This window comes from Echinops telfairi, unplaced genomic scaffold, assembly GCF_000313985.2.
Source record: "Echinops telfairi isolate 266 unplaced genomic scaffold, ASM31398v2 ScPeMD7_41;HRSCAF=154, whole genome shotgun sequence".
Taxonomy (NCBI): domain Eukaryota; kingdom Metazoa; phylum Chordata; class Mammalia; order Afrosoricida; family Tenrecidae; genus Echinops; species Echinops telfairi.
In genome coordinates this window covers 2,728,870-2,755,124 of record NW_022103939.1, presented here as the reverse complement: position 1 = coordinate 2,755,124, position 26,255 = coordinate 2,728,870, and the positions used below count along the sequence as shown (strand labels likewise).

The 26,255-nt window shown below is 38.2% G+C and overlaps 2 protein-coding genes across 2 annotated transcripts; both read right to left on the bottom strand.

Moving 5' to 3' along the window:
* Positions 1-3,537: 3,537 nt before the first annotated feature.
* On the bottom strand, positions 3,538-4,482 carry LOC101656878 (olfactory receptor 52K1-like). The gene has a single exon (XM_004717510.1). The coding sequence runs from the start codon at positions 4,480-4,482 to the stop codon at positions 3,538-3,540; it is 945 nt and encodes a 314-aa protein (XP_004717567.1).
* A 5,810-nt stretch (positions 4,483-10,292) lies between these two features.
* On the bottom strand, positions 10,293-11,237 carry LOC101656570 (olfactory receptor 52M1-like). Its single transcript, XM_004717509.1, has one exon. The coding sequence runs from the start codon at positions 11,235-11,237 to the stop codon at positions 10,293-10,295; it is 945 nt and encodes a 314-aa protein (XP_004717566.1).
* Positions 11,238-26,255: the final 15,018 nt, after the last annotated feature.

The window sequence follows — 26,255 nt, the reverse complement described above, 5'->3', positions numbered from 1 at the left end:
TGATGGTTGAACAAAATGATGAACGCAATCAATGTCAATGAGCTGCACTATATTGAAAAAGTAAATGTATTACCACAGTTTTCAAAAAGTCAAAGAGGCTTTCTTCCAGAGGGAACATGTTGATCTACTGAAGGATACAGAATTAGCCATAAATGATATTCAGAAGGAGAGTTGAAGGTTTATCATTATGAGACAAACCTGGATGAAGGGGGACATTAGCTAGGAGAACAAAATGCTCTCACTCCCTCCTGTCTTCTTTCCTCCTTGCCCTTTTCCTTTCCTTTAATTAATTTAGTGGAATGGACTGATTTGCAAGTCTACACATTGCTTTACATTCAAATTTTTCACCACAGCAGCTAACAGAAATGGGACTTTAGGAACAAATACTTACTTAACTTGTATTATATGCCATGGAAAGTCTCCAAAAAAATAATAAAACAAAATTAAAACTCATTGCGATCTAGTCGATGCTGTCTCACAGTGAACTCACAATTTGGAACTGTCCTTGTGGGTACCTCTTTATGGGAGTAGAAAGCCCCATCTTTTTCCCTCAGAGAGGCTGGTGGTTTCAAACTGTCGACCTCACGGTTAGCAGCTCAATGTGTAACCACTGCTCACCAGAGCTCACGATGGAAATGCTGGCTACCACAAAGAAGAACGAGGAATTCATTTATGTAGAAAAAGGTCATGTGAAGAGGCAAATATAAGATATAATGAAAATGTAATGATTAAGTAAAACAAGAGTGACATGGGGATTATTGAAAAGAAATCCAATGTCAGAGACTGGTGAGATCAGAGCACTGATGGTGTTCTCTGTAAGTGTTGGACTGCTACCTGCAAGGTTGGCAGCTCAAATTCATGAGCCACCATAAGGAAGAAAGATGCTGTGTCTACTCCAATAATAATGTACAAGCCTGGATACTTTATATCAAATCAATAAAACAATGACTTGATAACTGTGGGTTTTTTGAAGATGTGAGTTATCAGAGAAGTTTTAATAGAGAAAATATTGCATATGATGAATTGAAAAAGTTGAATAAGAGTATATTGTAACAGTATTCCTCAATAGGTCATTATACATATTTTTAAAGCAAATATATGCTCCTGAAAATTGGGGCAGGTGAACTCTAAAGAGACTACTTTGCATGTGAATTCATATAATTACATATATGCATAAGACATATATTCACATGTAAACATGCTTGTGGATGTATGCAGATTGAAAGTGATCTATATGCATGCATATTAATGTGAGTAAGATAAAGTGTGAATAAATAATTTATGTGTATGTATATTTGTGCCAAATACACCTTGGGAGATATGTATACTATGATTATTACCTGGTAGAAGAACGAGTATGTTTTATATATCTAGCTCTTATAGTTTATGTATGTGACCTTTTAGTGTTTAAAAATTAAATGAAGGTTTAGCATCTGCTTATCTCAGTGAAACCCCAGCATCTGAGCATGGACTTTTGCTTCAATGGCCATGGCAGTGCAAGAGCAATGGCAATGCAAGCATCCGAATAACTGACTGAAATAAACACACTGCCAATGAGTCGATTGTTAATTATAGAAGCTTTAGAGCTTAAAGCAGAGTTGCTCCTAGGTTTTGGAGACTATAAATCTTTCCAGGAGGAGACGGCTGATTGACTTGAACTGCTGATCCAGCAACCCAGTGTGTAACAGGACAAGTAAAAGACGACGAGACCAAAGAAAACCCATGTGCTCTGTGAGTACAGGGACAGAATGTTGGATAGCGTTCAACTGTAGGCTGAAAAAAATGGTAAATGAAATCAAATGTCTTTGACATGGGAAAGATTTTGATTGAGGAACCTTACAAATATCAAGGAGAATTAAGCAGAGTAGCAAGTGATGACTTAATTTCTTTCTAAACATAGTATTCAGATTAGGTTTAATTCTTGTCTGTACTATGGGTTAAGTGAGAGTAAAATGCCTGCCAGGGCAAATTGGAATCAAGTAATCTAATATATGCATGTTTTGCCATAGAATTAGAACTTTATATATAGCAGGAGACTGTTGAAGATTTTATGTGAACACAATGCTTTTTTCTGTTTGGGAAAGACAACTCTAGGTACAGCAATAAAAATATCTTTGAATAGCATGGCTATAGTAGATACGTAGGCTAGTTAGAATAATTTTGCAATACAGAAATTGAAAATGAAAATGATCTATGGTAAGGCAAAGAGTGAAAATGAAGTGGAATAAGCTTATTTAAAATTTTTCAGATAAATCTTGGTTCTCAATTGAATAAATAAGGAAATAAAATAATTAAGATTTTATATTAGATTTCTTAACTAAACTCAAATAAACAGAGGACCATCAGGTTGGTAAGGAGACTCGAAGTTTAGTGCATGGTGCCTATGAACTTCATGAGGTAGTTATAAACGTAACTAATGGTTTTAAATACAGATTTGAGTGCCTTAAAATGTCAGGAATATGTAAGATTATGTTAGGAATATGTAAAAGTAAAGCAACGGAATTGATCATCATTATTTTACATCTCTAAGTGTTCATTTCCACAATGTCTGCATCTCAGGTCTAATGTACTATATATCTGGTGCCATATTATGGCACTAATAATAGCAACTCCCTAAGACGATCTTTTCCTATTAAAATTTCAAACAGCAAAGGAGAATTTACTATTATTGTTATAGTCATGGATATTGAGATAGTTAATGTTTATTGTGCCAGAGTGACTGATAAACACATGTGGGGTTAACTGAAGGGTGGGAGGGATAAATGGCTCGGTGAGCCTCACCTTTCTAGTTCTCAGATCTCCTGCTTTGCGATGGTCGGACCAGGTTGCAGTTGCCTTAGCCAGTTCCCTGCTTCAGCTTGCAAGGCTTACTTCCTGCAAGACAACCTGAGGAGAAGCCGCATGGACCTACCCTGATGGGGCCCTGGGTGTTGGAGCAGTAGGTGGAGACCTCTGCCAGTGCTGAGATGCTTACACATTCACTGACTCGGCTTTCCTCCTACAGTTGGTGTCGTTGCGTGTTTTGTGAGATGGAGGAGGACTTTGTGGATTGATGTCAGACATATGGGCTAATGTTGGACTTGTGGTCCTGGGCAGCACTGGGTTGGGATGTTTTCTTGATGTGCACTTACCCTTTATATAAAACGCTCTCTCATACAAATGAATTTCTGTGGATTTATTTCTCTAAAATACCCAGACTAACACAGAGAGTTATGTCTTTATTTTCATTAACATATTATTCCATAATACATACTTTGTTAGTCAAGTATTAAAATAAAAAAGAACAAAAATAAACAAAATAAACTGGATGATTATTTTTCCATCAATATTGAGAGTGTATACTGAACTGTTTTTAACCTCAACTCATTTAAAAGTATGCTTCTAAATTAAGCAATGTATACAGCTAGACCATTGCACCAATTAAAAATAAAATTCTCTCCAAGAACTCACAAACCCAGCAGGAACTATCCCATCTTCAAACTAACATAAACTCTAGACCCACAACCCCCTAATATTTGTCCACCTAAGGTATCAAGTTCAGTCTTTACGACAGTGGAAGAATCGCAGCACTCTTTCCCTCATCTGTTTAGTCCGAGCCCCATAAATTAAGGGATTGACCATGGGAGGCACCAGGAAGTATAGGTTGTCAATAATGATTTGCAGATGAGGAGCCACGTGGTAGCCACAGATCTGTGCCAGGACAGAGAAGACAACAGGACAATAAAAGAGGGCAATGATGCAGAGATGAGAGCCACATGTGCTAAGAGCTTTGCCCCGCGCCTCCCAAGATGGTATTCGAAAGACAACACCAAGGATCATGCCATAGGACAGAATGATAAAAAAGAGATCAAATCCCACCGATGAGACGATCACCATGATACCATAGACGATGTGATTAGAAATGTCTCCACAGGCTATTTTTACCACAGCCATGTAAGCACAGTAGGAGTAAGCAATAACATCGGTTTGGAAGCTGTCCAGTCTTTTTGCCAAGACGGGTGCTGGAGTCAGCACTGCCACTGCCCTTGCCAGAACAGCCAGGGCCATCTTCACAAGCATGTTCTTCTCTAGGATCGTTGTATATCGCAGAGGGTTCCAGATAGCCACAAATCTGTCAAAAGCCATGGCTAAGAGAATCCCAGACTCCATGACATAAAAAGAGGGAATGAAAAACATCTGGGTGAGGCAGGAATTAACGTTGATTTCCTTGGCATCCATCCAGAAGATAGCTAGCATCCGGGGTACCGTGACACTGACCAGGAACAGGTCAATCACTGACAGCATCGCCAGGAGGAGAAACATGGGCTCATGAAGACTCTTCTCCTCCCAGATGACATATAAAATGGTGACATTACCAGTGATTGTAATAATAAATACCAAGAAAAAAGGCACAGAGAACCAGCCATGGGAAGATTCCAGGCCAGGAATTCCAGCAAGAATAAAAATTAAAGGCTGGGGAATGGAGTTGTTGCACGAGGCCATCCCTAACCTGAGCTCTTCAAAGCCTGGTTCCTAGGGGGGAAGAAAAGGGACGCTTTGAAATTACTGCATCATTTCCCCCTAAAAAGGTGATCTATAATAATTGGTCATTATAATTGTGCTGCATAGACGAAGATCAAGTGAAGGCCACAGCGATTTGGAATGTGGAGGAAGAGTTTTCGAGTTGACTGCATCTGCAAATCGAGACAAAGGGAAGGCTTTCCGGTCCTGTGAACAGGTACAGGCTGGAAAATCACAGCGGCAGTTCTGCCCTGTGTGTCCTAGAGCGTCGCTGTGAGGACGCATCCCCTGGATAGCAGTGAGTTAGGTTTTAGTTTTGGTTTAAATCAGAAAAAGGGAAAAGCTGTTTCAGGAATGAATTCTCACTCAAGTAAGTGTATTGTGTCAAGTCACATTTAGTTGTGATATTGGTTACTATTCAATTCAATGTAATTCCGTTGTTGTTGTTGTTGTTTTCCTCAAAGACAGAAGGATCTGGTAACATTTTCAACATTTCTGGGTTGACAGGAACAAGATAGAAATGATTGTTTGCACACAAGACAAGGAAACAGATGTAATCAATCCCAAGATCTCAGATCCTGAGATTGACCTTGGTGCCTACGATTATTCCCTGACGTGCTTCCCCACTCCTGCCAAAAATTCACTGCCATTGAGTCCGTTCCAAGTCATAGAGAGTCCTAAGGACAAGGTAGAATTGTCCCTGGTGGAAGTGCCTGACTGTAACTCTTTATGGGCCTAGAAGCCTCATCTGTCTCCTGTGGAGTGGCTGGTGGCTTCTTAAGCCAACCTTTTCAAACTCAAAACCACGAAGCCACAGGGGTTCCTTCCTGAGGTGATTTTGACAATGGAGCTAGAAAATCTACTGATCTAAAGAGGAAAAGCATGACAGGAAACACAAAGCAATAAGTAATACAAATCTATTAATTGACAGAACTGGAATCCTATAATGCCTCAACATATAGTTATTTAGAATGAGCAAAAATCAAACCACAGTCATTAATTCTGACTCATGGTGACCTCAAGTCAAGGTAGAACTATTCCAGACTGTAACTCTATAGGAGTAGAAAGTCACATCTTTCTCTCCCATGGAGCAGTTGGTGAGTTTGAGCTGCTGACCTTTCAGGTGATAGCTCGACATGGAACCACTAAGCCACCAGGGCTCTATTTAGAATTAAAGCATCAGATTAATCAATAAAGTTTAATTGAGGAGTAGATAAAAGTAAAAACCTGTGTTTACAGGTATTTATGTGTTTTTATATGGGGAGTATGGTTATGGGCTACTATTAATAATCAATTATTAATATTAATAATTTTCTTCATTGAAAATGGAATTTATTGGATTTATTAAACATTTTAACATACAGAACTATTGTGAGTAGAAATACTTGGTAGAATTAGGAAACTACAATAGAGCTTATAGATTATACTTAATATAATAAGAACAGAAACCAAATAAATGTATACTAAACCAAAACAAAAATAAGGTTATAATAATAGTATCTATTTCATTAGTTATATAAGTGGAATTAAATATCACAATTAAGATGAGATTACTGATTTAGTTAGAAACATTCCAGGTGAATACTGTTTGTGAAGGCAATCACATGCAAAAATGAATTTCAAGAAAATTCACTGGCACCCAGGCTGGTGGGGAGAATAAAAGGTATACTGTATATTCCTCATTTAAGGCTCCCTGGTCCCCGTATCAGCTGGTGATGCATTGGGCTGGTATTTGAAAGATCCGCAGTTTAGCACCGTCAGCAGCTCTGCAGGAGAAAGAAGGGGAGTCTCTCCTCCGGTAGATAGTTACTGTCTCGGGGGCTCTCAGAAGCAGTTCTGTCCTGCCTTAGAGCCACGAGGGGCCAGGACCGACTCCGTGGCAGTGAGTTGGTTTTGGTTTTGGTGCCACAACCCACCGACAACTCTAGGAGAAATCACCTGGTGATCTGCTCCCATGAAGAGGAAAACAAAAGCAAACCATGGCCACTCTATTGTAGTCCATTGTGCTATAGGGAAGAGTGTGGTTACACAGTGTCCTGAGATCCACATGGTCTGTGGTTTGAAACCATTCTTGAAAAAAAGGTGGCTTGCTGTTCCCATAAACAGTGATTATCTTAGAAACCCACAAGAGCAATTCTATCCTGTCCTATAGGCACGCTATGATTCAGCATCGACTCCATAGCTGGGGAGATTACTGCTCCATAGGGTTTCCATGGCTACAGTCTGTACAGAAGCAGTCTGGCATATCTAGCTCCTGAAAAATAGTTGTTGGTCTGAACTGTAGACATTTTATTGAGAAGCCAGCACTTCACCACTGTGCCACCAGGGTTCCTGTTCTAAAAATTACAACCCCTGAAATCATGTGAGGACTTTTACTATGTGGAATGGGCTCAATGGGATACAGTGCTGAGAACAATAACAACAACAACAACAACAACAGCAACAAAACTAGCCACCTTTTGCTTTAGTTGTTGATGAATTTGGATTATTAGTCTCTTTACTTATATATATACTAACTAAATTCAACACTCTGGAAAAAATTCACAATTTATTTTTAACTCCAATATATTATTTTTAAGTTCTTTCTGGGAATACCCAAAACTAAAATTGGGATTATATTATACAAAATATGAAAATATTTTACAAATTGATATTTTTTTAAATATTTAAGTTCCCCAAGTGAATGGCTTATATGCTGAAATACTACTCTAGCATTAATATGTAATGCATTGAATTATTCTGGTCTATATTCCTAAAGTTTAAATTGCATTATGTATAAGTTACCGTATACCTCAGGTGGAGTGGGATCATCAGGAAGCTGACACGTCATAATGAAGAAAATAACCAGTGGTTTTATATAAGACATCTGTGGGATATAATCTCAGCCCTGACACTTACATGTGAATTACAGGAGCTTTAATCACCATGACAATGTTTTGTCTGACCTTTCAGAAACAATTGCCAGCAAGAACCAACAATTGTGTCATATTAACTATATGTAAACTTAACTCCCATCCAGAAAAAATGCAGAAAATTATTTATCACTTTTTAAAAAACGTCACTGAGAATTCTAAAGATTACAGATCTCAGCTCTGGCCTTCGCATGAGTTAATGACTTCTGTCTAGTTTAAAATATTGACAACCTTTTCATCCCACCTGTCTCTGCATTCCAGAATTTTAAAAATGTTCCTACTTTTAAATTTTACCTCTTTCCTGGAGTACCTTCTGCTGGTTATGATTCCTGTCACAATTAAACAAGTGTGCACTCGAGACAGGCAGGATTACTGATGTGCAGAATACGATGGAGAGTCTGAGCTCTGGGCTGATTTATGCTGGAAAAGCCTGCCCTCCTGGGACCCTCCGTAGCCAATAGGCTTTCATAGCTTGGATATTCTAGAGAAGAATCTCAGAGCCAATCACTCAGGGTAACACATGTTACATGTGAGTGAGATTAAATATTTAGAGATATTGTCAAAAAGAAGCTTTGGTGTGTTGTTTGAGTTGAAAGTGCATTGCTTAGAAACTCTAGTGAATTAGAGACTCGTGGCAAGGAGAATTAAAGAAGCATGGGGTAATACTTGCGAGAACTTGGTAAGGTTCTGAGACAGGAAGAGCAAGGTCCAAGCAAACCTTTCTAAAGCAGGATTTTAAGATATATTGATATGAGCAATCAAAATGTGCTTCTACATCTCACTCTCTGAGTTGATTCCAACTTACAGTGCGACTCATAGGGAGAGAGCGGAACTGCTCATTGTGAGTTTCTGAGACTGTAACTCCACTGGAATAGAAAGCCTGGGCTTTCTCTTGCAGAGCAGTTGGTGGTTTTGAACTGCTGACCTTGTGGTTAGCAGCACAATGTGCAACCACTATGCCACCAAGGATCTGTATGCTTATACATAGTGGCAAGGAAATTAGACGGCGGTGATAAAGGAACATAGGATATAAATTGGGAACTTGGACCTCTTGACAAATAGTGAGAGATAAATGTATCTGTATTCTTGCCTGTGTTATAATTGGAGCCCTGGTGGTATATTGGGTCAAATGTTGGGCTGCTGATCAAAAGGGCAGCAGTTCGAAACCACCAGCCCCTCCACAGGAGAAAGGTAAGGCTTTCGGCTCCCGTCAAGAGTGACAGCCTCAACCACCCACAGGGACAGTTCTACCTTGTGCGAAAGAGTCACTGTGAATCAGAACTGACTTGATGGCAGTGAGTTTGGTCTGGCTATCATTATAATTTCATTAAATTGTTATGTCTTGCTCCTACATCAGTAGTTTAAATTATTTTAAATTCCAATTCCAGTGACCTCAGCGTTTCCATTAGAAAACAATTGAAATTCAGATTTATTTATTTGATAATTGAGATTAAACTGAAATCAAAACCAAATCTATTGCAAACAGGTTAATTCTGAAACATAGCATAGCACATAGAACTGCCCCATGCATTTTCTGTGGCTGTAAATCTTTATGAAACCAGACAGCCTTATCTTTCTTCCACTGAGTGGCTGGTAGATTTGACCCACTGACACAGTGATTAGTAACACAATGTTTCTCCTGCAGTGCTACCAGGACTCTTTTTAGTGGAGCTAGAGATATTCTGATTCACAAAAATATGGGTAGAAACTTAATTCATTTTATATACACATATATTTAAAGAAGATATAGAAAGAGATTGAAAAAGGATCGAAGGAGAAACTATAGTAGAAGACTTTTATCGTATAATACTAGGCACAGATTCAATAGGAAGTGGCGCCTCAGACGGTCAGAACTCCAGCAGGGCAGTCCTACCCTGTCCTATAAGGTTGATGTGAAACAGAATTAACTCAATGGCAGTGAGTTTGAGTCTTTGTTTTTATGCGAGTTCAGGAACCAAGTCAAAAGAAGCACAAATTGGGGAGAGGGGGGCAGATAAAATATTTAATCTGCAACTTAATGTTTAAGGCTGTGGGGTGTGGGGGTCTTCAGGACCCACTCAAGTGTGGGTCTTCAGGAGCGACTTTGGGATTGTGGAAAGTAATAAAGGCAGACAGGCAGACAGTGGGCACAGGGGCTCCTCGTCCCATGTCAGGAGCGAGAGAGTGAATGTATTTTCCAGTGGGTATATATAATGGGCTTACAGATCTTTCAAAAGGCATACATGTCATCCAGTAAACATATTACATAGTCTATAGAAAATACCATAAGCGGGTAGCATAATAAATAGACAATGAAGGGAGTCACCATTTGCTGGATTCCAATAGCTAACCTGTGGTTAGCAGCCAAACATATAGCCAACTGTGCCATCAGGACTCCTGATTTTTGCACAATAGTTCTCATTTCTGTGGTTTTTAAAATATTTTGTTTTTGTTTTCCAGTTAACAAATTGGAACTGCCTGCTATTCTGTTCCTAAAACAGGTGAAGTGATACTTGGGGAAAGTTTCAAGTTCAGGGAATTTGTACCGTTCAAATACATCTTTGGATCAAAGGACACCATGTAAAGTATAACTCGACCTAAATATTTAGTACAACACAAACAGCTTTAAATTAACCAGTGTGCACTTCCTCTGTCTCAGGCTAGCTAGTACTATGTTGAACTACCCTGATTTTCTTATGGGTCAACGAAGTGAAGTGCGACGTATGTCATTTGTTCTGTACCCAAAAGTCAGCGTTCCTCGATGCCACTTTTGGAACCAGCAGGTATAATATACCCAGGACCAAGTCTAACACTTAAGGCACCAAAACATGTGTTGGTCAGTGTGATTGACAGTGCTCCCTTTCTAGATTATCACGTATTTTGCAAATAATTTCACCATAATCAGGCAACTTTTACCCTTAGGGAACTAAGTACATGGTCTCGAATTTTCTTGGTCCTAATCCCATAAACAATAGGATTCAAAAAGGGGGGGACCAAAAGATACATATTGGCAATGAAGATATGTATTTGGGGAGCCACGTTGTGGCCAAAGCGATGGGTGAGGAAGGTAAAGACAGCTGTGGAGTAAAAAACAAGGATGACGCAGACGTGAGAGCCGCACGTGCCCAGGGCTTTCAGGCTGGCTTCCCGTGACGGAAGACGAAAGACTGCACGGAGAATGAGGACATAAGAGACAGCAATAAAAAAGCCATCACAGCAACCAATGACAGAGGCCACACTGAGGCTGTATCGCTTGGTAGCCCCTGTGTCCACACATGCCAGTTTCACCACAGCCATGAACTCACAGTAAGTGTGAGCAATGATGCGCGTTCTGCAGTAGGGCAATCGCCTCAGCAGAATAGGATGTGGCGAAAAGAAAGCCACGCCCCGGAGGACCACAGCAGCTCCCATTTTGGCGATGCGAGTGTGGGTGAGAATGGTGGCATGGCGCAGCGGATCACAGATGGCCACGTAACGGTCAATGGCCATGGCCAGGAAGAAGCCCGATTCCATGGCGGTAAAGCTGTGGATGAAGAACATCTGGGTCAGGCAAGCATCGAAGGCAATTTCATGGGCTCCGAGCCAGAAGAGACAAAGCATGCGGGGGAGCGTCGATGTGGAGAGGACCAGGTCCGTGAGCGACAACATGCACAGGAAGAGAAACATCGGCTCATGGAGACTTCGCTCTGCCCTCACCACTGCCAGGATGGTCATGTTCCCCGCCACGGCTACCACATACATGGAGCAGAAGGGGATCCCAACCCAGACATGGAGGTGCTCTAGTCCTGGGATGCCCAACAGCAAAAACGTCATAGAAGAGGGACGGGAAGTATTAAAAGGAAGCATTTTATTTTTTGAATGTTTCTTTTTCCTTTTGTTTTCTATTGGGACTTCCAAAGAGAACGTTGCTGTGCAGGATGACTGCGATCACGGACTGAAAAAACAGCAGTCTTGTTCTGGAGGACCCTTAGCATTCTGTTGCTAAAAAATAAAATCCAAACATTGAATTGATAACACGCCTACTGCCATGTAGTTGATTCTTACTCATAGATATACTAAAAGATTATGAGAATCGTCCCGTAATTTCTGAGGCTGTAAATTTTAAGTGAACAGATTGCTTGATCTATCTCTCACTCACTAGCTAGTTGATTTTTATAGCCGAATTTGCAGTTCGTTGGTCAACAATGAACCCCCTGTATCAAAAATGCTCCTAAAACCCATAACACGGGCATCACAATTCACTAAAGCCAAGTTATGAACATCAGTGGCATATTGAATTACTGTGTTCAGAAATACAAAAGATAGTGTGTACATTATTTTATATCACCATAGGGACCATATTAATCATCTTGCCCATTAACTGGCACTAAAGGATATTTTAAATAGCTGTACTTAATTTAGCAAATATTTATTGAGCAGTTATTATTTTTAAAATAGTGACTGCCCTGGTAATAATTAAGTGAACATATCAATAATCTTCCCATGGATTTTTCCCTTAAGAAAAAAAAGTAAACCAATAATATCTTTGAGTGACTGGAGTTTTGGGCATTAGACTGTAATATTTAAGCTGATAGATTAAGGATAGCACCCTAAATATAATGAGACTGAGATACAGTTCTAGAAATCTGTTTTATAAAATAAGAACATTTCTATCAACAGGAACAAATCAGAAAGGGTTACAGACATTAGTAAGGGCTTATTGGGAGATGAAGTCAGTTTTTAGCATTGCCAGTTTCTTCATAGCTTCATTTTTTCTCTGTCTAGTTTACAGAAATGTCCATTGCATCCACAATGATCTGGAAAATTTCATAAATTTCATTTTCTCCTGTCATAATTTTCTGACAAATATCTAGTTTGCCATTAACTATATGGGTTTGAGGCCTGTCATAGGCAATAATACTATACCTTGCAATATTTTTTCATATGTATCACATTGCACTAGACGAGACGTGAATCACAAGTCCTCTGGACTCCAATTTAGTGTACACGACTTTTCGCTGCATAGCTAACGTGTTCTGGTTTTACCTCAAGTACCTGATTCAACATTGATTATGCTAGGTGCACGGTAAATATTGACACCATGGATTTATGACCTTTCATAGACTGAAGCTTGAAAAGTGTATGTTCTCTTATATAGAAAATCACACCTTAACAGAAACTTAGTCTAAAGGATCTAAACTTCTCTCGTTAGCTTGCTTTCATATCTGTGACAGTTTTTAGGAAGGAAGACTTTGGGGCACTTCTCCTTTGAACCCTCAGTCAACATTTTATTTTGTTCGTTCAGTGAGCTGTCCATGACTAGGAGTGAAGCTTTCATGGAGTTTTAGAAAGGACCAGGCTTTAGGAAGAAGAATGTACAGTTCATAATGTGAATGACTTAGAAATAAAGACTTGTTACTTCTCAGAAATGACATAAAGGTAAAATCTGGGGAAACAAACCTTAGGAGTCACATAGGGTTTGTGGTCCACTGATAATGAAAAGTTTAAGGGTTGAGCCCTCCCAGCAGCAGTGTGGAAGAAAAGGCCTTGGTATCTGCTTCTGTAAAAATTACAATTCAGGACACTCTATGGAGTAGTTGTACTCTGTAGCACATAGGGCACCTTGAGTTGAGATTGATTCGACTACAAAAGAAAATACCACCAACATGTGTTCTTTAAATCCAATAGATGTAATTGGAGAGGATAATGATGTCCCTAAATTTACCCCACTCATTACTTTCCTAACCTCAATATTTCAGATTTAGGCCATTTCTCTGTGCAGATTAACCGTTACCTATCTTCTTCCTTTATGCCTCCAGAAACCTGCATTGGAACTTGCGGAGGAGTTCATTTACTGGAATCATAAATCAACTAGTGATGCCTAAAGTAATCAGTTACTGATGCAGATTTCTGGACTTCTTGTTGCCAGTGGAGTTGATTCAGATGCACTGACCCCCGATGTGTGCAGAGTAGAACCGCACTAGAGGATTTTCAGGCTAAGGCTTTCAGAAACAGATCGTCAGGCCTTACTTAAGGTCATAGCTGCTAGATATCTTTTTTTACATATCTCCCATAAAGGCAGTGAATTGAGTAATACTGCCATTGGCTCTTGAAGATGGTCTTTTCATATGTTAAACACACCCTTATCAAGATAAAATGCTTCCTCACCAATTACACAGTTATCTTTACACATGTTTGCCAGAATATTGTAAATATACTATATGTTCTCCTAATATCATTCTGACTAAATATTTTTGAGGCTATTACAATCATTAGAGTCTGATTTTAGAGGGAAAACCTGAGAAATTCAGATATGGAGTATCCTATGGGTTAGTATATAAAACAGACTTTAGTGGGTAATTTATAAATATGTTTTTTTTAAATAAACAAGTATATATAAATAAGATGGATGAAGACTGAGATTTATGCTGCTGTAAACAGTTAAAGTCTCAGAAATCCATGGGTGGGATGGGGTGGCTATGAGTCAGCATTGATTCAATGGCAGTGAGTTTTGGGGGTTTGGGGACATAAATAAGTAATTTATGAACACGTTACCCTGGGGTGAATTAGTCCTATCAAAATTATAGCAGGTGATAAAATTATGTTTGATGAATCAGGGTGTGTCTACTTAAGTAAAGGGAGCTTTTGTATCTTGATAAAGCATGCTATCATATTAATCGATTTGTGCATTCACATTTCTAGGTAGTATAAACAGTTAAATTTTAGACTACAAGCCCAAAAGATTGGTGGTTCTGACCCTTTCAAGACAGCACGGAAGACAGGTGTGGTCATCTGTTTCCAGAAGTCACACCTTGAAAACTGGATAGCATTTAACCCAAGCAGAACATGTCATAGTTTGAACCCAAACAGAGGCAACTCTGAAGACAGGCTTGCATCTCTGCTTCCAAAAGGTCACAGCTTTGAAAAGACTATGAAGTAGTACTAATCTGCACAGGTGGATAGCCACGAGTTGCAATGAACTTGACAGCAGCTGACACCACCATCACCACCAAGGAAAAAAGTAGAAACCAAGTTTCATCAGGAAGCTACATGATAAGGTCATGAAAGAAAATACAGTCTTTGGGAATTCAAGTCTACTAAACTGACTCAGGAGAAATAAATTTCTATGGTTAAACAAGCTTCCTGCAATGACACGGACACTCACATAACCCAAAGGATGTTTATTGCCTAATGTCTGGACCCATATATGTAACACTTCAGGTGCTCAGTAAATATAGGTTGGATGCATAAATACAATGCAGAACATGCGAAGAACAGAAGTGAAAGGTATAGACAGAACCTACTCATTGATACACTTGCAATCCAAACATTGTTGTTGAACAAACGTGGGATCCCAGTGATCTCTTCCTCTAAACCATACTTACCGGGAACATTGGATTCAGAGGTCATTCGCTGTCCATGTATTTTTAGTTCTTCAAGGAAGTCTACAAAAGAGAAGAGAATTCTCACTTCTATGTTATCCTTAAAAAAGATCTTTGCCTCCTAAAATCCAGTTGCCTCATCATGTCACCCATGAAGATTAAGAAACGTTTATTCCCTCTGCGCACAATATTTTATTTTGTCTATTGAATTTAGGTAATTTGGAAACTAAGATGGTGTTTGGAGAAACCGATTGGTCTCATGTTCTTTTTTATTTTATTTTTCTAAGATCACTTAGGCTAACCTTTATCTCTCTATTCCTCTCTATTTTTATAATAACCCTAACTAGCTCAAACATGAAACTGATTCAGAGCCAAGAAGTAATCCAAATATGTGGTAGTTATATGTAGCACTTTAATCATGGTAATCTCAAGGGATATGAGAAAATCACAGTTGATACACATAGGTCTCAATGGGATCATTGGCAGAAAGGAGATTGTTTTACACAATTGGTGATAATTGATAATCTGCATAATTGCTGGCTAAGTAACTTGCCTGCGTATTTCCTTGGGTTTATACCTATCTATGTAGTTGTACCTCTGTACTTTTATATAATTTGTTTGCCACTTTAGGAAGGTCAATAATGAAGAAGATTTTTAAACAAACAAAAACAGGAAAAATATTTATTTTTTGGTCAACACTTTAATTTTAATCTGAAACATATAGCAGATGCCTGTTGTCAATACAGTATTGTGCTATCAACGGGGATAAAAAGGGATAGATGTGAGAAACACATTTGGGCAAAAGGATGTTGTATATATGAATATGATTTAATTTGCTGAGTCAATAGATATTTGCTGAACACCTGTTTTGTATGGGCTTTCCCAGTAAATATGGAAAGTATGGGTCTTAAAAATATTCTTTTAAAATATCTGTTCATGTTGTTTACTTGGTGCATGTAAAGCAGAATGAAACAATGCCTGGTCCTATGACACCTATTACTTATGTTTGAGTCCATTGTTACAACCACTGTGCCAATCCATCTTATTAAGGGCCTTCAACATTTTCATTTACCCATCATTTTACCAAGTATGATGTTTTTTCCCTTGAATTAGTCTCTTCCAATAGCAAGTCTACTAACATCTTTGATTCTATGAGGACCATTCCGGCTGTAATTCTTTTGCGACACATTTGTTTGTTCTTCTGGCAGTCCGTGATATTGTCAAGATTCTTCCCTAACACTCACTATATTTTAAATGCATTTCTTGACTGCTGCTATCATGAACATTAATTGTGAATCCAATGAAAATGAAGTCATTGACAACTTCTATATTTTCTCCATTTATCACCATGGTGTCTATTGGTGCTCTCATGAGGGTTTGGTTTTTCTTTAAATTGAGTTGCAAACCATACTGAAGGCTCCGGTCCATGATCTTCATCAGCGAGGGCCTCAAGTCCTTCCAGGTTTCAGCACGCAAGGTTGTGTCATCTATCTGTCACTGACTGATAATAAGCCCTCCTTCAATCCCAATGCCGCATCCATCTTCACATTTTCCAGCTTCAAGGATGTTTTGCTCCCACACAAAGTAAATAAATATAGTGAAAAGATACCACCCTGATATTTATATGTTCTGATTTTAAACTCAGAAATATTTACTGCTTTGTTTGAATGAATACCTCTTGGTTTATGTCCAAATTCTATATGAGCATAATGACTTGTGGAAATCCCATTGTTTGCAATTTTACCTACAGTTCGTTATGATCCAAAAGGTTTAATGTCTTTACACAGTCAATAAAACACAAGTTAACACTTTTTCTGGTGTTCTCTGCTTTCAGTGAAGATCTGTCTAATCTCCTCATTCCATGTCTCCTCCTGAATCTTGCTTTAGCCCCAGAAGCTCACTATTAACATACTGTTATCAAAACCAAATAAAGCACATGGCCATTGGGTTAATTCTGACTCAGAGAACTCCTACAGGGCAAGGTAGAACTGCCCCTGAGAGTTTTTGAGATTACCTCTCTTTACGGAAATTAGAAAACATGTTATCCCTTAGAATGGCTAGTAGTTTGAACTGCTGACCCTGCAGTGAACAGCCCAACATGTTACCACTACACCACCTAATATTCTGTTACAGCCGTTTTAAAATTGTCTTCAGCAAAATTGTATTTGCATGTGATATTAATGAAATTATTTTCTAATTTACATATTCTGTTGAATCACTTTCTTTGGAATGTGTTCACAAATAGAAATCTCTTTTAGCCAGTTGACCAGTTAGCTGTCTCCCAATTTTCTTCGTTGGCATTAGTGAATTATTCTAGTGCTACATAATCTTATTAAAACATTCCAATTAGTATTCTACCAAGTCCTTGAAATATTCCAATTAGTATTCTATCAAGCCTTGATTTCTTATAATGCCCCCATTGCAGTTTGGACTTCTTCATACAGCGATTCTCAAGCTGTGGGTCACAACCCCTTTGGGGGGGGATCGAACGGCCCTGTCACAGGGGTCACTGGATTCATCACAGTAGCAAAATGACAGTGATGAAATAGCAACGAAAATAATTTTATGGTTGGGGTTCACCACCACATGAGGAACAGTATGAAAGGATCGCAGCATGAGGAAGGTTGAGAATCACTAGAACCTTTGGTTCTTGACTATGTTACCTTTTAAAATAGTTCAATGCCGACTTAATTCTTTTTTGTATTGTGATGATGTATTTCTCTATCTTTGTTTGATGCTTCCTACATTAATCAATATATTGATCATGCAATCCTTCAATATTGCAAATCGAGGCCTGAAGTCTTTCTGCATTTTTCTCAGGCTGAGTGAGATATGCTGGGCATGTTCTTCCTTTTTTGGCTTTTTAATTCCTGGTCCTCAGATTTCATTACAATTCCTTACTCTGGCTTTGGGAGCTGCACTTTGTAATTTTTGGCTCAGCGTCTTTACTTCATCATTTCTTCCATTCACTGTGAAACCAAACTTTTCACTGCCATCGAAACCATTCCACCTCCCAGGGACCCTGTAGGACAGAAGAGAACTTCCCCAGTGATTTCTGAGATTGCAACTCCTGACAGAGTAGAAAGCTCTGTATTTAACTACTCTAAGTTGAAGAAGATGTTTCAGAGAGCCTTCTGACAGTCTTTGCTGTCTTTTTAATGAACTTTTGCTTGGTGTAAGGGGCATAGTCTTGGTGTCATGCCACATCTTTCGTTTTAGTACAAGGAGTCAAATATATTCTTGATATACTCTCAAATAGGCAGTGCTGGGGGTGTTCAAAGTAATATTTTTGCTTTTGTAAATTTGTTTTATTTTTGTTCAGCTTCAACTTGAGCTTGCATATGAACAATTGATGGTCTATTCCAACAGTTGTCCTTCGTTTTCTTTGGCTGATGATATTAAGTTTCTCTGTTGTCTCTTACCACAAGTGTAGTCAATTAAATTCTTCTATATTCTGATGAGGTCCATGTGTATTGTCACCATTTTTTTTGGTTGTTGAAAATGGTGCTTGCAATAACTGTATTCTGGGTGAAGCAGTCATTGGTCTTTAAAAGTTCTCTCATTCGTTCTCCAGCTTCCTTTCCATCACCAAGGTTAGGGTTTTGAGCTCTTGTTCCTTCCTCTGCTTCAAGCTTTTACATTCCATTTGAACAGTATGCAAATATCAGTGCATCTTGATTGCATTTTTAACCAATTTAACTGAATCAGTTGGTAGTATTACTCTATTTATCACTTGCTTTAGAGTTAATATAAAATGTTGAATAACAGTTGTATTAACTGGATTTCTTTGTGCTTTTGTTGCTAGTCGTGGAGTTGGTCTTGGGTCATAAGGACCCAATGTGCAGCAGAATGGAACACCACCTAGTGCAATCCTCCCGATTGTTGTCATGTGTGAGCCCACCATTGCCACCACTTTGCCCATCTACCTCATGCATGTCTTCCTCTTCTTGCTGCCCTAATACTTTACCTGGTAGTGTTAAACCACCACATGTTCATCAGGGCCTTTTTACTCCTGTAAAGAGTGACAGTCTTGGAAGCCAACAGGGGTACTTTATACTCTGTCCTATAGAGTTGCCATGCGTCAGAATTGACTTGGTGGTAGTGAGTTTGGCTTTCTGGTTTTCTACATTATCAAGGATTATATCCTTTCCTGGGGTCTTTTCTCTCCTGCTAACATGTGCAAAGTCCATGAGACAAAGTCATGCCATCCTCACTTCAAAGTAACATTCTGGCTGTACATCTGGCAAGCCAGATATGTTTGCACTTTTGGTTGCCAACGGTACCTTTAAGATTCTTCTCCAATCCTGTAATTCAAATGCCTCAACTAGTCTTTGGTGTTTCTTATTTAATGTTCAACTCTCACATGTAAACGAGGCTATTGAATATACTTTGACTCGGATCAAGAGCACCTTCCACCTCAAAGTGACTTTTTTGTAGTTTTCTACATATTTTCCTATCACAGACAGACAGCACGGTACTTCAAGATAGACCTTGTAGATTTAAAAAAATCTTCTCTTTGATGAATGTGGTACATTTATCTTGGGGTTTGTATCTTTGACAGAGTACTCCAGATGAATATCTGAATCAAAATATCCAATACCAATTCATTTTGGCCTATGAACGCCTAGGGTATTAATCTTTATGCATTCAATATCTTGTTTTTTTTCTTTTCTTTTTTTATGGCTTCCAATTTTCCTCGCTTCACTGATCCCACACTCTTATTATTAATTGATGCTTATAGTGATTTCTTCTCATATTGAACCATGCCCCATCACAAATAAGGCCCTGAAAGTGTTGCTCTGGTGACGTCATGAATGGGGACTACATTAAGCAGGCAATGCTTCCCTACTTGAATTTTGAGTGCCTCGTGTCGGAACTATTGACAATTTACTTCCAAACTGAGAGACCGAAGAAGAATCAATGTTATTGAATGTTGGTGCTGGGGAAGAATATTGAAAGTCCCATGGACTGCTAAAATAGGAACCAATCTGTATTTGAAGAAGTACATCCAAAGTACTCCTTAGGGCAAGGATGGAGAGACTTATTTCTACCTACTGTGCTTTGGATATGCTGCCAGGATAGACTAGTGCCAGGAGACAGACAATATGTTTGTTAAAGGGGATGCTTTGTGAAAAAGAGGAAGGCCTTCAGGAGATGGATAGACACCATGACTGGATCCAGTGCAGAGACTATTCTGAGGATGCTGCAGGACCAGGAAGTGCTTCATTCTGTTATTCCTAGTGTCACTGTGGGTTGGAACTGACTTGATGGCACCTAACAATCTTATCTTGGCAACTCAGTTATTGATATCTCTTTCAAAAGATTAATCTTCATATATCATTGTGGAGCAATGGGTTGTTAGCCTAAATATTTATGGGTCACACGAACCAGTGGAACTACACAAGAAAATCTGAGTAATTTTGTGATTAAGAAAGCCCTGTGGGATAGTTCTATTCTGTAACACAGGTGGTTTCTATGATTTGGAATTGACTCAATGTCAACTAACAACAAAACCATTTATTCGGCTCAGTGTCATAAATCCACACTTTTTTATTTGTGCTTTTCCCAAATGTAATCTCCAAGAACATTTAACACTCATTTGCTAATGTAAAATAGGCATCTAATATGATGCCTGAATATGGTCGGTGGCTAGTCGATATTTGGTAAGTTTTTTGCGGATACATGTCCTCAATCCTTCTGTAAAGCTTTATTTTGAGGAGAAATTGGCACTTACCATTATTAGAGATCTTTCACATGTAGCCATTTACTTTTTTCTTGGTGTTTTTAGAATTTTCTCGGTATCTTTGCTATTTGAGAGTCTGATTACAATGCACATTGACATGGCTCTCCTTAGTTTATTGAGTTTCATAGCTTTGCAGATTTATGTACTTTCACAACTCTGGAGATTTGTCTCTCATTATTTCTTCAAAAATTCTTTCTTACCCTTTCACTTTCTCATATTCTTTGAGTTGTCCCCAAATTATGTAAGGATATGCTCAGTATTTTGAGCCATTCATTATTCTACTTCTTGGCCTCCATAAGCCTTATCTTATAGATCATTGATTCTTCCTTTTGCCAGTTCAATTATGTTTCTAAGATCTCCTGTTACCCTGCCCACCCCAACCCCAACCCCACCCCTAGTATTGTGTCTGTTAGTTCCACTCTTTCTGTTTGGTTTGTTTTTAGAGTGTAAATCATTTTATCACCCCTTTTATTTTTGTTTTCTTCTTGAATACTTTTTCTGATTTCCTTTAGTTCTCTATCCATATTTTTAGTAATTGAAGTGTTCTTTATGCTATTGTTTTATAGCTTCTATTCTATTTATTGTTTGTGTTTCCATCAATATGACCTATCTCATTTCTCCTTTTCTGCTTCGTTGGCTCATCATTTCCAGCTTCTTTTTGCACTCGTGATTAAAAAAAAAAAAAATTGAAGCCAGGACATTGAGCTTCCAGGTATTGGTTTCATTTATTCTACTTTTCCTTCTCCTTCTTTTCCCCTTCCCCTCCTCCAATGATATTTGTTTTGTAATTATTGTTTATAGCATGCACTAGAAACAAGTGCAACTTTGATAGCTTCTATATGTAAAATTTAGTTGCAATGGTTACATTTTGTTCAGTTGTACAACTATGTGTACCCATCTTTTCCAAGTAGTTCTTTCCCAGCAAACACAAGCACAATGCCATCTAAGTTTTCCCTCTAATCATTTGAATGCTGTTGTTGATTTGATACCATATAGTTTAAAAGAGTACCATGACCAAGGAAGACATTCTTTATCAGTTACACTAAACTATTATTTAATTTAAGAAGACTTTAAAGAATATTTTGGTTTATGGTTTAAAGATGAGGGTGAATTAAAAATGATGGCATGAATAATTTCTTTTAGAACCATCAGTACAATGTTGAACTCTATGAGGTGAAAGTTAAAGTTGTCCCAAATGTTCAAGTTTTCCCAAATAATTTGGCACTCCATCCATCATCTCTGATATCAACGATTACTCCGTCTTTCAGTATTCTTCCTCGCATCTATGGGCTCTTCAATTTTCTGCAACATCTCAGAGGTTTCCGTTTCTTGACAGACCTATCTGATTGCACACTTGCTCAGTCTGCCATCATGAGGGTGCTGCTGTTAATTTTATATGATCATTCCCTAGATCAGGTCCCAGAAGAGAGGTCACCTAAGACCCCTGGAAAACGCAGGCAGGTCCGCCCACATGCAGATACACCCACATACAAGTACCTGGCACGAAGACTGTTACCTATACTACACAACACTTCAAGAATCAATTTCATTTATTTTTAATTAGAAATACATATTTCACAACATATTGTTTTGTGATTAGTCACTATGCTTTATGTTCAATTTGTAACAATGAAAATACATCCTGCATATCAGATATTTATATTATGATTCATAACTGTAGAAAAATTACAGTTATGAAGTAGCAACAAAAATAATTGTAGGGTTGGGGGTCACCACAACATGAGGAACTGTATTAAAGGGTCCCGGCATTAAGAAGGTTGAGAGGCACTGCTCTAGATAATACTCTGCAGGGTGCTTGTTGTTGGGGAAACGATGAATGGGGCACCCTGAAATGCTCCTCTTCTATTACTTTGCAGCCCACAGCACCACCAAGTCTTCTTATTTGGAAGATCGGGCAATCTTGTGTACATAGATAAGAAAGCTTTCTTTCCAAAACTTTTGTCTTCTCATGAAATTTCTTCATTGATGTGAACAAGAAACTTTCATTTCTTAGTATTTTTTATCTCCTCAGTATTTCATAGCCTGTTTATGCTTTGACAAAATATTCAGACATTTTATCTACTACAAAATGAATATTAGAACCATCAGTTACCAAAACAACTCACTGCCATCAACTCATTGTTAATTCATAGCAACCACCAGACTGTTCTATATGTGAGGTCCTTTAACACTGACGTTAGTGAGGTCATTGTCCTTACCTTACAGGTGAATAAATGTTGTATACTTTGTAAAGCATGTTGACACGATTCAAACATTGTTCTTTGTGGGTGTGATTAGGATGATGAGATTTTATCTTCTGAAAGAGAAGTTAATTTAATTTCTGAAAACATTAAAGCATAGGGAGATATTCAGAGATAAGAATTATATTCAAGTGACAAGATGTGAAATTGATCTAACTGCATTTGCAGTAGGCCACTTTCCAATGTAATCTGCACAATAGCACAGCCATTCATATCCCTTATCTCTGCTCAGAGGGGATTCAACAAAGGCTTTATCCGCATGTATTTCCCCTTCACTTAAAATCCAATCAACCAACCAACAAACAAAAACACTGAAATGCCTCATCATTTGATCTCCTTTGTGATCCATTTTAAATTTGTCCTGGATTTTAATATTTTCTTTTCATTGAGGTTTCTTATTGTGGTTAGTTTTTTATTATGGGTTTTCAATGTTTTTCTGTCTATAGAATCCAGGAGAGGTAAATCTACAGAGACTGTAATGAATTAATGGTTTCTTGGTAGTCTGGCAGGGGAGGTTGTGCAGGAGCCAATAACAGTGAGTACAAGAATGAAGAAAATGTTCTAAAATTGATTGTGGTGATAATTATATAACTCCTCTCTATTTAAAAAAATATTTATCTGTTTTATGGTCTTAATGGCATGCAATTCACATATTATACAGTGCAATAGTTCAGTTACATCAAGAAGAGTTGTAAAATACACTGCCATCAATTTTAGAACATTTTCTTCATTCTTGTAATCATCATTATTAGCTTCCCATTTACCCCCAACCTCATCATGCCTTCAAGAAACCATTAATGCAGTTACTGTGTCTATATATTTACCTATCCTGGATTTCGTATAAAAAAATTTAATAGCAACAATAACAAAGTAAAACAGATAAAACCCTCAATAGAAAAACATACGAAATATTAAAAACTAGAACAAATTTAAAACAGTTCATGAGGAAGATGCAAATAAGGGGCTCAATTTTAATCTAACTCCAAGTCTTCTTGATTGGTTTGTAGGATATGTGAATTATATGCCAATAAAAATTTTTAGAAAAGAATAAAAATAAATGGCATCTCCAGATTCAAAGTACTTATAATTAATGATAATTATATAATTATCATAATTTAGGTTATAACTGCCACTGTATAACATACTAGAGTAATGTAATGCTATGTAAAGGATAGTAATACCTGCCAAGCACAAAACAGAAAGATTTGCAAAGTCTAGTGATTCACTGACCTCTAAAGAAACAAAATAAAACAAAACAAAACGTAACTATGCTAATCCAGGTGTAGGGTCTTTTAAAACAAACTAGATTCTGCTTTTAATTATGCTATTTTGTGTCTTGATGCTGCTTCATCTTGATGTAAGTAATCCTGGTGGTTTTGTTGGTTAAGCATTTAATTGCTAGCAGCAAGGCTGGTGGTGCAAACTCACTAGCTCCTCTAAGGGATAAAGAGGAAGTTGTTTGCTTCCTCAAGATGTGCAGCCTTGGGAACTCAACAAAGGGTCTTTATGAGTAGGAATTAAGTTGGTGGAAGTGAGGTTGGTTTCATTCAAAAACCACTGTAGAAGCATCCTGTGCATGCTGCCCTCCTGACTCTACTCAACATGCTGTTGTTCTTCGGTGTCATCTAGTTGGCTATGACCCATAGCAACTGTATGTGTAGAACAAAATACTGCCTGGCCCTGCTACATACTCACAATTATTCCGGTGTTTGAACCCAAAGTTACAGCCACTGTGTCAATCTATCTCATTGAGAGACACCTTTTATTTTTTCCACCCCTTGACTTTAGTAAATATGTTATCTCTCCTGACAACATGTCCAAAGTATGTGTTTTAGTCTGGGTTGACGACAGAAACAAATCCAGAGAGACACTCATATGTGTATAAGAAAGAGTTTTATATGAAGAGTAATTGTACATTATGAAAACATCACAGCTTAGTCCAGATTGTCCATATGTCTGATATTAGCCCATATGTCCAATACCAATCTACAAATTCCTCTTCAGACACATGAAACGCATGCAATGATGTCAATGCAGGAAAATAACAGGCCAGTGGTGGGAAGTATGGATCCAGTAGCATTGTAAGCATCTCAGCATTGGCAGGCATCTCCATGTTATTCCTACAGCTCAGGGCCATAGCCTAGCTCCCTGAGTCTTGTCACCTGCAATGTCTCCCAGGGAGTGAGCCTATGCCCTGCTTCCAGCAAGCAATTTATTTCCTTAGTGCCTATAAATGAGGTCATCAAGGTGCGACCTGATTGACAGGCTAAACTCCATCCCTTCACTCGTAAGTCTCAAATTGACAACAGATTATGTAACTACCACAGTATGTAAGAGGAAATTTCAACATCCCTACCTCTAAGGAGCACTCAGGACATACTTTTGACAAGATACATTAATTTGTCCTTTTGACAGTCCAAAGTAATTATAATATTCTTCTTCAGCACCACAATTCAAATGCATCAGCTCTTATTTGTCTTCCTTATTCAATGTCCAACTTTCACATGCATATGAGGAAATTAAAAATACCATGATTTGGGTCAGGTGCACTATAGTCCATAAGCAACATCTTTGCTTTTCAATGCTTTAAAGAGGTCTTGTGCAGCAGACTTACCTAACGTGACATGTCTTTTGATCTCTTGGATCTTTTGACCCAAGTAAGACAAAATCCTTGACAATATCAACTCAACGTATTGTTCCTCAACTTAATGGACTTTGCACTCTAAAGTGACATTACTGGTTTCACCCCATCCAGAGCAAAAAAGAATTAAGATAATAAGGGATACATGGAATCACTATTACAAAGAAATAATGGACTAAACTAATGCAAGTCACAATGACCTGGAGACCTGATGAACTAGATGATGCCTGGATCTCACTGTCATCTCTCTGTAATGGCCATTTTGGAGATCTGCAGTGAATGGGAGAAAAGTGTGGGAAAAAATTTAAAATAATAAAAAATAACATCCTTATTGGTCTGATAGGAACTGGTGGAAAACCCAACATTGTAATTCTCAGGCAATCCTTAGGGCTGAAACTGAACACACCCCTAATAGGCCTGTAATTATAAAAATACCACTAGAGAGGTACACACTCCTTGTACCTCTATATGAAATCAAAAGAGAAGAATTTGCCTATGACTAGAGGTTATAAGGCAGGAAGGTATAAAATGTGAAGGAAAATTGAAATGGCAAAAGTAGGAATGTAGTAGGAAGAATGCTATTACATTGTGAGTACTGCAGTCAATGTCTAAAACATTATTTTACTTGTTGATTGAAAAACTGATTTGCTATGTAAACTTCCCATAATGACAATGAAACTTTAACAAATAATGTGTTTGTTTAATAAGCACCCACCCCTGGCTGTCTCTAAAAGCAGAATAGATTCTTCAAATCTTCCCCAAGGACAACTTTTAGTGCTCTCACAAACAGACTCTTGCATATTCTGATTAAAGAATGAGTGAAGATTAGAGAGTCAAATTCTCCTTAAGCAAGTCCAA